At 37.3% G+C, this 11,771-nt stretch overlaps 1 protein-coding gene across 1 annotated transcript; it reads left to right on the forward strand.

The window, feature by feature from the left end:
* Positions 1–4,165: 4,165 nt before the first annotated feature.
* Positions 4,166–11,208, forward strand: LOC103696288 (protein TONNEAU 1a-like). Its single transcript, XM_008777859.5, has 8 exons — positions 4,166–4,530; positions 5,352–5,484; positions 6,234–6,322; positions 6,429–6,551; positions 9,386–9,528; positions 9,617–9,642; positions 9,721–9,877; positions 10,823–11,208. Exons 1-8 carry the CDS (start codon positions 4,444–4,446, stop codon positions 10,866–10,868), a joined length of 804 nt encoding a protein of 267 aa, XP_008776081.1. The 5' UTR covers positions 4,166–4,443; the 3' UTR covers positions 10,869–11,208.
* Positions 11,209–11,771: the final 563 nt, after the last annotated feature.

An 11,771-nucleotide genomic window follows, 5' to 3' on the forward strand; every position in this document is an offset into this window, starting at 1 on the left:
CGGCGATCCCAAGCTAGCAAATCTCTACACAGGAGCACCATAATCAGTAGAGTTCGCTCAAATTTAGTGCTAATTAATGTTGTTGTCACCACCATATTCGAAGCTTTTAATTTGATTTTTGAAAGTATAAAGTAACTCTTAGTGACAGGCATTAGCATTATATCAAGGCAAAATTGTTAGTTTGTTACTTTTTGGTGCGAACCTTATCAGCCAAACCAAGTCTGGAATTAGAGAACTGCCGACAGGTATCAAGCAGTTGTGTAGGAGGCCACAGGCTATTTGGTTTTATCTCATGGACTTTAATCCCAGGCACAAATCTATTTGTTTGAGATGGATTAGGAGAATAGAGGCATAGCATATCTTTTTTTCAGGTATGATCCACCCGTATTAGCAAAAAAAAAAAAAAAAAAAAAAAAAAAAAAAAAAAAAGAAAAAAAAAAAAAAAAGGAACAGGTAAAAAAGGATCTAGCGAAGACGCTGAAATTTATGTCAGAGAGAGAAATGAAGAAGCATCAAAGAAATCTGAAGTTTACAAGCACACCTTCATGGTTACACTCCTAAAACCAAAGAGAGACACCAAATGAAGGAAAAAAGGCCAAAAAAAAAAAAGACCTCCGTAGGTTATTGAAAAACACAGCCACGGAGATCTCCACGGCAGACTATAAAATCCGACGACGTCCAATCCCTCAGCTGCAAATTAAAAACAGCAGAGCAACATCTGAGGAAAAACAGATCCATCAGGATTGAGGAATAGGGATTTTTTCCGATTGGTAGCGGTCGGCCGCCGAGCCCTCGGCCCGGCCCTGCCGCTCTCCTCGTCCTTCCCTCCAACGCCTGCCTCCGGCCATGGAGGCGATCGCAGAGACGACGTCTTCGGCGATCTTCACCTTAATCTGGCCCCTCTTCGGATAGGGATTACCGGTGGGCCTCCTCTCGGGATACCCCGGTGGAGTGTTGCTCGCCATTATTCTCTAATGACTAGAGAAAGGAAGAAGCCCGGGAGGGTGGGAAGAGGAGCGGTCCAGGGAGCTCTTTTATAGATACGGAGAAGATCTTGAAGCGCTTCCTTGCCTGCGAAGTAGTGCACTTTTAATCCGGATGCCAGGTGTATCCCAGACCGGTGTATCCCACGTCACCTGTTGGGCGGCGTCGGATGGATGAGACTGCGTCGCTGCCTTCTGGAAGAACAGTTGACAGGTTTAAGTCAATGACAGTTTTCTTATATTGTTGTCTCCATCGTTTTAGCTTTTTTTTATTATTATTATTATTATTAATGAATATCTCATAAATATCAAATTTTGCATGAATACCCTTTCAAAATTGATATTTACATGTATACTCTTATAAAACACTTATTTTTATTATTCTATTCTTTTTTTATTTTTATTTTTGCATATGTATCCATGTCATCTAACGGCTTTAAAAAAAATAACAGTTTCAAGTTAAAATGACTAAAATACTCTTAATGGGTAGACATACAAATAGATTGCGATCCCAATAGCAGCAGGAGAAGAAGACGGGGATAATAGCATAATTTTAAAATTTTATTTTATTTTTAATTAATATAAATATGTTTTTTTTAATACAGTTAGAATAACCGTTATATTAGGGACATTTGTGCAATAATAAAGTTTTACGGGGGTATATATACAAATATTAATTTTAAAAGGATATTCATGCAAAATTCGATATTTAGAAGGGTATCTATACAAAAAAAATCTAAAAACAAAATAGAAAAATTAGGAAATTATGAGCCAATCTTTCTGAGAGATTGTCTTATGTAAAAATTAACCTCTCTAAATTTTTTTCTGGTTCATACTGTTATGGAGAATGAGAAGTGGATGAACTGCAATCGTGTCAAATTTTCAATCGCATCTTACCACTTAGTGACATGACTGCTTACCTTTAATTGAGAGAATAGATAAAAAGGTTGTTGCTTCTCGAATAGGTGGTTGGATAACTCTTCTAAATGTAGCAATAGCAGCTCTGCTATCTTATTATATGGAGATTTTTAAGCTCCCAAAATGGTTAATCTCGAGAACTAATAAGCTCCACAAAGTGTAATAGATGTCTCATGTCGTTTTGATTAGTTAGAAATAGAATTAATGCTCTCATGTCACTAATCATTTTAATTTCCATATAGCTGCGCAGTATACAAGACTCGGGGTTTGAAAAGAGTTAGATGAATCCAGGCTTACTTCTGTTTACCTAGAAGAAGTTTTTATATTTCAAACTTATGACGTTCGGGTGACAATAGAGCAACTTTAGACTCACTTTTAGCACTTGTTATAAGCTATCTAATTTTTTTTTTGTCGATGCTTCTTTTCCTAGGCTAATGACAGAAATGACCTTCAATGCTATCTTTTCGTGATTTAGATTTAAAAAAATTATGGCTACTCTTGGTCCTTTAAGAAGCATATATTCTCCACCATAAGGCAGGAGGCAATATGAGCACGCATTCTAACAAAGCACCATCTTTTGCTGAATTCCCTGAAAGCCTTGTTCTAACTAATCAGTGAAAATTGACTAATATCACTAATTTTAATAATAAGGAGCAAGGCCATCGCATTCCATCAAAAAAAGAGGAGGTAGAAGAATTTGGATGAACTAAACATTGGAGCAGTTGAGAGCTGATAGATCTTAAAATGAAGATCAGGGATAGCAGTTTCAACTCTGATGTAATTATGTGCTGCAAAACTGTCACGGTAAATAATTTGTAAAAATCAATCAATATCCTGCGGCAACAGATTAATGGTATTAATACATTTTTTCAATACTGGGATGACGAAGCTAGAATGAATTTTTTTTTTCTTTATTTATGATTAAACATGCTGAAAAGCATTTTGAATGTGATACATCATCTAATTTGCAAAACCTTCATTTCTTTTCTCCTAACTCCCCAGAACTGCACCCATATCATTAGAACACAGAACCAAAGAAAGACAAGAAAATCTAAGCATAAAGAAAACATAAACCAGACCAGTAGAAATCATCTACTCCCACAAATCGTATCGTTAAGTAATTCATGCTCGGTTCTGAAGATATCAGACATCGAATCTGGACTCCTTAGCACAGCCGTCACCTTATCGTCTCGAGTTTTCACCTTTCTTTGCACCCTTTGAACTGACCGCATGAATCAAAGTTCTTACAATACGAATTTTAACCTGACCTCGTTTTGGTGGCAGAGACTTTTCTTTCTGCAAGTTGCGGGAGATATGATATTCCATTGCCGCAAGCTGTTAAACAAATGGAAAGGCTGCAGGTAGGACTCGGATAGACCGTGATGTTAAGAAGCTGATTAGTTGAACTGATGAGGAGAAGACGAAACAAGTTTATATTTATAGGCAGATGGCCACAGGCTATTATTCTTTGGTGCAAGGTTCCAACCCAAGGAGAGCTCGAGAATAATCTTGAAATGTCAAAAGAAAGCTGGTAATTCTCACATCACAACGTGTTTAGAGATGCTTTTCCTAACAACATGGTGCAAATCACCATCAAAAAGCTTAGGAAGAAAAAAAAAAATATGAAAAGCAAGCGAGCTCATGGATCACATGCTAAAAAAGCATATTGAAATCACAAGGTAGGCCAAGGAGTTCCTTCTGGTCTGGAACCCGTTACTCTCTGTGCTACCGTTTAGTGTTCTCCTAATTCTGTGTTCTCAAGTCCAAAACCATGGTTTAGTTATTAGTCTGGACTCTAGAGAATCACAGCTTTCGGGTATCATCAGGTTGTGTTGCACGCTTGCAGCAGTTTCTTTATGAAGATGGTGCCCATAAAGGCAACTGACGTAACAGCTTTAGCTCTTGCGAATTCTTTAGCTTGAATTCGGCAACTGACGTAACAGCTTTAGCTCTTGCGATTTGCGAATTCTTTAGCTTGAATTCGGCAACTGATGTAACGGCTTTAGCTCCAAGGTGCACGCACGCCCTGGGGACGGTCGCGGTTCCGTCGCGCAGTGACTGCGAACGCTTGCCACGATTCTTCTTTCTGGCTAATTCCGAAGTGGAATTCGGCACCTGATATGATGGCTCTAGATCTACATAACTCAGATGGACCGTAGTAAATCAATTTTGAATCACAGCCGTCAAGACCTCACGGTCCCAGATGTTACGGAGATGGTTTTGATTGATTGAATAGTAAATGGCTCAGCAGGATTTCCTCGCACGAGTCTCGCTCCCTGGAATGATAGCTTCACGTGGACGCCATCGCGCCGGCAACCTTCCGGACGAGAGAAAGGAAAGAGAGAAGCCAACGGACGGACGCCTCTGAAAAAAAAAAAAAAAAAAAACAGCCGACGGACAGAGTGAAGAGAGCTCGAGGTTATTTCTATTAATTCTATCTCCTCGTCTGAGACTTCGTCGGGCATAGGAGGAGGAGGAGGAGGAGGACGAGAGGAGAAATAAAGATAGTAAAAGGAGAGAGGAGGGCGAGATCGAGGGCGAGATGGATGATTACGCGAGGGAGATGATGGACCTGAAGACCCTTGTCACTCGAACTCTCGAGAAGAAAGGCGTCCTCGCCAAGATTAGGGTAATCCCCTCTTCCTCTCATTTCCCCTTCTTTCTATTGCTTGCATCGAACGAACGCTTTCTTGGGGAATTTAGGGTTTCACGTCTTCTTCCTTCATTTTTTTTTTCTGTTAGTTTTACCGGATGAATTCGACGTTAGCAAATGTTTCTGAAGAGATTCGTCCTGATGGATGGGTTTCTTTGTCTGTCTCTCGAACTGATTCTGCTGTAGGGTTTAATGGATGGGCTGTTTCATATTCTCTTTTCTTATAATTCCGAGCAAGTGCTGTGATTTAGCAGCACAATGTTGGTAATTAGAAGAAGTAAGGCCTTTCGGTATTGTTTTATAGGAGTTTTTACTGGTGGCATGATCGATTGCACTTCTTTTGTTGTAGAATTATACATAAGTCCATTGTTTCTGATCTGGTCCTTCAGGGTTTCTAGTTTTATAGAGTTTTTGTTCTTGATCTAGTGTTTCATTTTGCGGCCGCATGGAATCCCTAAAGCTGGGTGTTTCTTTGAAATTGTGTTCTGATCTTAGAGATCAGTCAGCGAAGAAAAGTTTGGCTTTTAAAATATGGGATTTATGATTTAATGCATTTCTGTGCTGCAATTTGCTTTAGATTAGGGTTTTTCTATAGGGTTAAATCATATCCGCTAGAGGCTCGTTTCTGTTTGGTCTACATTGTTCTGATGACATTATTTGAGTTCCAGTCTTTAACCTTGTGCATTGCATGGTAGTACTCTTTGCACTCTACAATGAGGCAATTTAAATATCCAGCGATTACTTGTTGAAACAGCTAATTTGGGATTTTTATTGTTTTGTGTCAAATATTGTGGTAGGCTGAGCTGAGGGCAAGTGTCTTTGAGGCAATAGAAGAAGAGGATCGGGTTGTTGAAAATGAAGACAGCGTACCTCCTGCATTGCTTGGTAGCTGCAATGATCGTGCTAAGCAGCTGCATGCCTCTCCTTCAGGTTTCTGCTAATTGCTTTCACAAATATGGTGGATCCATGGTTAGATTTATAATTTTTGGGCAGTCTGGTGAATTACTGCCGACGTGTCTTTTTAGTTAGACCACCAGAATTGTTTAGACCCAGCATAAGTGCATTCTTGTTGTTACCTAAGGTCTCAACAAGAAAAAAAAAAAGAGACCTGCGATGTGTTTCTCACTGCTTGTTCATGATCATGGTTCTCTTAGTTTGGTTGACTTGGTTGAATCGTATGAAATTGTGGCTACCTAAACTCACAAGTCACAAGCACTTGACCTTTATATGTTAACCTAGCAAACTATCAACACAATAAAATCGTAAACATTTCTAGAGATTAATTAAAGGATTTAAGCTGTAAACCAAGCTGATTCTTCCATCTGCTATTATAAGTGGCGCGATATGTTTATAGATAGTTTTGTAACTTATATCACACAATATTGTATAACATGAGCTGAGCTGTGATTTAATCAAGCCCAGTGTAGCCTTGTTTGAATCAGATGTGTTTCGTTAAATTCTCCTGGTTCAGACTTCAGTTTTTTGATTTTAAATCCATCCTATGTGCTCTAGGTAATCTGAGAACCAGATGAACTAATATCAGCTCAATAGAAGTAATAAATATGATTTGGATAAAGCATTGGAATCTTCCCTCTCTTTGTTGTAAGATCTGTGGTACCTGCTTTTAGTTTTTAATATTATTTCTAGTTATGTTGATAAGCACCTTCTACTTGTTACAGGAAGGCTACTCACAGCATTAATATGTGAATACTTGGAGTGGGCCCAGCTAGGACACACACTCAAAGTTTACTTGCCTGAGTGTAATTTGGTAATCACGCAATTTAGTCTATGTTTTGCAGAGCTGCTACTGTACAAGGCTTGATAATAAATAATTAGGGTAACAATTTTTACCTTATGTTATTTCTGCTTTTCAGCCAAAGGATTTTTGGAAAGCTGAACTGCGAGATTTTAGCAGCAAAAATGGGTATGACATGAACAGGAGTGTGGAAAATGGTCCTCTACTTTTAGATGTTCTTGAAGGATATTTTAAATATGAGGTCCGGTACTTCTTGTCTTACTTTATCAGCTCATTGCTATGTTTTTACAGTTTTACTTTTAGGTTTGAGTACACTAGGACTTTTATCAAGATGAGCAAATATGATATAGGCATAAAAGTTGGTAATTTTTATTTTAATCAATGATGCATGTTTAAAAGGTTATAAGCTGAAAGCCTGAAACTATTTAGCAAACGAAAAATAGGAAGGTCCTTTAAAATTTGTATTTGGTTTACAAGGCAAATCAAGGGCTTTAGTATTTTAGTATCCGTGTGCATTCAACTAAGACTAGTATAATAGGGTCCTTTAATTTGAGTACTTTGGTTTAAATAACTTATCCATGGCAATAAGCATAATCATTCAATACTTTATATAATATATTTGGTATTAAGATCTTTTTCTTCCATACCTGTCCTTGATAGCTTTTATAATCAATTAATAAGCCATCATATAGTTGGATATGGCTTCTGAGGGTCTTAATATCTAACTTATATGATCAAGTTATTAACATGTGCCATAATTTCTGTTGTTCAGTGGTGAATTAATTTGTTATCAACATTAATCTGTACTTCATTTTAGTGGGCCATTTGAATATTTTGAAGTGGAGATCATCATCAAGCCGAACTCTTTTTTCTTTGCATGTCCTTCAAACTATTCAAGTTGCCCTAGTCTCCAATCACCAATCTGCACTTGCTCACTCAACATGGACATTGTACCAAATCTTTGGATTAATAAAAATTTCAATTGGTTTTATAATTACCCACAACTTAGATTATATGTATGCTATATATATCCCCCTAAAAAAAAAACAACCTAAAGGAGTTTGAGATAGTTAAGATAACTTTTTTTGAGCTAAAAAATATCTTACCCTGGGAAGTGGGCCTTCTTCCAACCACACAACATTTTTTATCTATTACAGGTCATAATTACATGCAATAAGGATTTTAATCCGAACAATAGTAAGAAAGAGTTCTGGTTGTACAGTTCTAGATTGTCTAACAAATTCTTTCTTGTAGATTTTCATATACTTCACCAAATGGTGTCCATGGCTCAGCCCTTTTCCACTTAATGATCCTCCTTTCTGCAAAATGAAAAAGCCTTGTCTTCTAATAGGGTGGCAATTTCTGACTTGGAACTGCTCGCCTTCCTAAAATGAATGGGTTTCGATGAGTGTTTTCTACAATTTGGTTGAGTTTGGGTTACTTGAGATCAACTCATTTGTAAATGGATTGGGTTTGGATATGAACCTCGGATCTGATGGGTCATGATGTGTTGGACAAACCCTTAGAATCTGGCCCTAAGCATCTGCGATAATGGTAACAGTCAGAGGGTTATGGTTTGGTTAAGGCTTGGTTCAGGTGATTGGGAAGGTCTTGTAGTTAATAGTGAAGGAGAACAGAAAGCTGGAGTAGATAGCATATTTAGCATTTGTCATGCTTTTGCCACTATACTTTCTTTTATCTATCTCATCTTTTATGTTAAACCTTAGATACCTTCTACTTAGCTCCATTTTGTTTTTATTTTGTAAGGTATACAACTAAAAAGTGAAGTCATAAGTGTGTTGACAATTTGTATATATGTGCATATAAAATAATTGGGTTCAGTACCTGATTATAAATAGGTTAAGTATGGTTTAAGGATTTGTTGCATTCTTTTCATGCATGTGTATATTTTTAGAATTTGTTGCACTTGTAAGATAATTATACAGAAGATTAACCTAATATAGAATGATAAATGACTATTCCCATCGAGCAAATATCTTTGATAGACCAACTGTCAGAGAATTCAATATCCTCACTCCTGTAACTCCTAGACTGCTACCTTTGGTGCAGGTTGGACACTTTCCAATCTTCCATTGGTGTCCTCATATACTCCTGATATTACTGACTTCATTTTCTTAAGGAGTTGTTGCTGCATCTCCCACCTTTGCATTGAAAAAGAGAAAGAAGAAGAAAAATGTAGAAATACATATACTTTAGCAGCTACAGAGGCAACAAAGACAACTGGTTTGCAGGGGTTGCCCTGTCTTGATACATTCTTTTTAAGTCTAAGAAATCCTTAATTTTCTTGTAGGTTTGATGCCTCCTCAATCCAATCCCATTCCTAAATTGAATATAACTTTTATATTGTTGGTCTCATTATTATGATTTCAAAAAATAAGGGATCACATCCACTATATTCAATTAGCTGCTCCGAGCTAATGTATGGCTTTTCAATTATCCTTTGCCCCTTTCCCTCCTTGTAGCTTGCTAGGAGTCTCAACCTCATAGTAAGATTCCAGCTGCCATTCAGGCTATTTTCATACAATGTTGTTGCACCATATTTCCTCCTGATAAATGATTTTAAATATTTTGAGCTCTCTTTGGAGCAGAATAAATACATTTCGCCTTCTCTTGGCCGACAGCTCGATACACAAGGACTGACATGGAAATTTGGATTCTAATATAAGAATCAAGCCCCTTCTCTTCTCTCTACTGTATTTATATGGATTTCTGTTATGATTGCCACCCAGCCAGCGTGCCTTTTAGGTATCATCAATTTGTGATCAATGAAAGATCAACCAGGCCACTTGTTGCTCGTGATGGTGCTGCACTTGTTAATATTTGAAAACTGATGACAAAGTTACTTTTGATTCTGGTAGCTTTCATATCTTAGCTATTTATACACTGGCCATTCTGAATGTAGCATCAGCCCCTTTTCTGGTATTTCAGTATCTATTTCCTTAATTTTTTTCCTTCATGTGGTTGTTATGATTTATGATTGACAAGTGGAATTACAAAGTATATTGCTTACGTCCGTTGATTTTCTCCCCCTGTATTCTGAATCATGTTAAATAGAACCTGTCTCAAGCAAGAGCAGCTGGAAGGAGAATAATTAATACAGAGACTGACTCCATGTTGGGTACAGAGTCCAGAAACACTCGAAGGCCATCATCATCATCATCATCTTCTGTTGGTGGAGGCTTACCTCCAATGGGAAGGTAAGTCTGAAAAGTCTTGCATGTGTTGCAACATTGTTTTAGAACCTTTTCTCACTTTGTTTCAATATTTTGTTGATGGATATGATAGGCCAATCTCGGTTTCCCAGTCATCAGGTAACTAACAATCATATATCTATGGAACTAGTCTTCTGCTTTTATGTTACCTTTTGTCTCTGACATTAGTGCCTTCAGACCGGAGATTAGGTTCCTCAGCCTCTAATATCCGGAAGGATGATTACAATTGGAGATATGACGCTGATGAGCTTTCAGAAGATGTGATTCGAGCTTCAAATGCTTTAGAAAACATTCAGTTGGACAGAAAAGCACGGAATTTGACCACATCATGGAGGTATATTTGGGTTTAACATATTTTTGTTTCTAATAAAAATAAATCAAGTGCATTATTTTCAGTATGTTGTCTTGTAAATATGTTTCAAGGTGCTACTTGTTTGTTAGTCGGCTACTTGTTTATTAGTCGGCTACCCTTTCTTAGATTCGGCTGTTTTAGTTAGTGTTGTATGGACATGGACGTGATGATCAGATTCAGACACATCTAAGTGTCATCTAAGTGTCTGACTTGGCAAGAGCATAAAATGGAGAGATGGGGATATCTAGGATAGAATATAATTCTAACTAAATGACATATGTTTATACCTTTAGATATTATATAATAGAAAATATTAAATGATATTATTTGCAAGGCCTTTTAATACAAATGTTTCTTATCTAAACTCCCTAATTAATTTAAGGCTATGAGAAAAATAACATTTTGCAAGTTATTTTAATACGTACATCCTTGACAATCCTTTTTTTTAAAAAAAAATAAATGCTCATTTTTAACATCAATATAGAGGTTGGAACTCATTGTTGGTAGGGCTGAGCTCTCCACCAATCGACAAAAGTTGCAGATAAAGAATTTCATAAGTATCTTAGTGTCTTAAATGCATCCAGCAAAGGTTTTGGGGGCTGGATGTGAGTCTCTAGTTAACACTACTTTTAGTGCACATGATTCTGCATGTCACATGTTCACTGGATTCATCTGGATAGTATCCATCATCTAGTCATTATCAAATATTTAAAGTGCATGTTGTTTCCATTAAGTTTGTGGTGGTCGGAAGTGTGGCCACTGTCAACTTTTTCTCAATTTTCCACCACCTATAATTTGAGAAGTATTTTGAGTTCTAAATTTTCTCCTCCCTGGCTTTTATTATGGTTTCAGGCATTTTAGATCCTCTCAATCACAAAAGGAAAATTAATTATAATTATATTTTTTTCATCTGGATTCTGACTGCAGGCATGCTGGTGATGGTAAGGATGATGGCAAGGTGGATCATCGTTAGTGTCTTTTGTGGCTTGCGTTTGTAATTTTCTATCTTGTTTTATTTCTGTTTGTGTGAACGATATCAAAATGTGGAAGCCAGTTTATGTAAGATGGTAGTACGTGCTCTTGGTATTCCTTTCATACTTTTTCTCTCTTTGCTGCATTTAAGTTCAGATGGCAGTCTAAGATATCAATCTAAGCACCTTGTAGCTGACTCCTCCTATGCTAGCCTTGGATGCTATGGAGCATGATTCAGTTAAGAGGCTTGTACTTGGTATTATGTACGCTGAATTGTTTGCATTGGGTGGGTTTGTACGGTATTTTGTTTGGAAGTGCTGACAGTAAAATTTCTTCAGTCAGTTAACGGGGATTTTGGTTGTGTAGGAGTCTTGTGTGTGTAGAATAATTCATGCTTCGAGTGTTTCTTTTTGGATGATCTGAAAAACGGTTGACAAGGTATGCTGCCCCAGATTTTACTTGGGTTTCAGATATGTGGTGCGGTGGGTTTTGTAACATCTAAGTTTTGTTTCGTCGAATTATTTTTCAGCGTTTTATATTACTTGTCTTCTGGCAGGTCCAAGGAATCTCTGAAAGGTGATTTTCTGTAATGGTCTTCATCTTGGATGCCTAACTTTGACGGCAGAATGATATGCCTTCTCGTAGTAGTAGCATCGGATGGGTTCTTATTTCCCCAATGTTAGGTAAACTGTGAGAAATAATATTAGGGCCTCGGTGTGCTGGATGAACTGCCAAGAAGGCCAGTAATTATTAATCAGGGTGGAGAAAAGTATTCCCCACATGTTGCATAAGGAAAATATTATATAATTATTTGGTTTTCTTCTTTTTTTTTTTCATCCCTCTGTGTAAATCAGCCGAAGAACACCGTGCATCGATGGGGGTGAAGACTCGTATTGACTATGAT

The sequence above is a fragment of the Phoenix dactylifera genome, chromosome 14 (genome assembly GCF_051530095.1).
Source record: "Phoenix dactylifera cultivar Ajwa chromosome 14, Ajwa_hap1_PhDact_Kaust_v1.1, whole genome shotgun sequence".
Lineage (NCBI taxonomy): Eukaryota > Viridiplantae > Streptophyta > Magnoliopsida > Arecales > Arecaceae > Phoenix > Phoenix dactylifera.

What these genes read in the sequence shown, in the direction of transcription:
- LOC103696288 (XM_008777859.5), top strand. Translation starts at nt 4,444, where the DNA reads ATGGATGATTACGCGAGGGAGATGATGGACCTGAAGACCCTTGTCACT. An exon ending in GCTGCATGCCTCTCCTTCAG is followed by an intron (nt 5,485 to 6,233) that starts GTTTCTGCTAAT and finishes TACTTGTTACAG; the next exon opens with GAAGGCTACTCACAGCATTA. An exon ending in GGCTTACCTCCAATGGGAAG is followed by an intron (nt 9,529 to 9,616) that starts GTAAGTCTGAAA and finishes TGGATATGATAG; the next exon opens with GCCAATCTCGGTTTCCCAGT.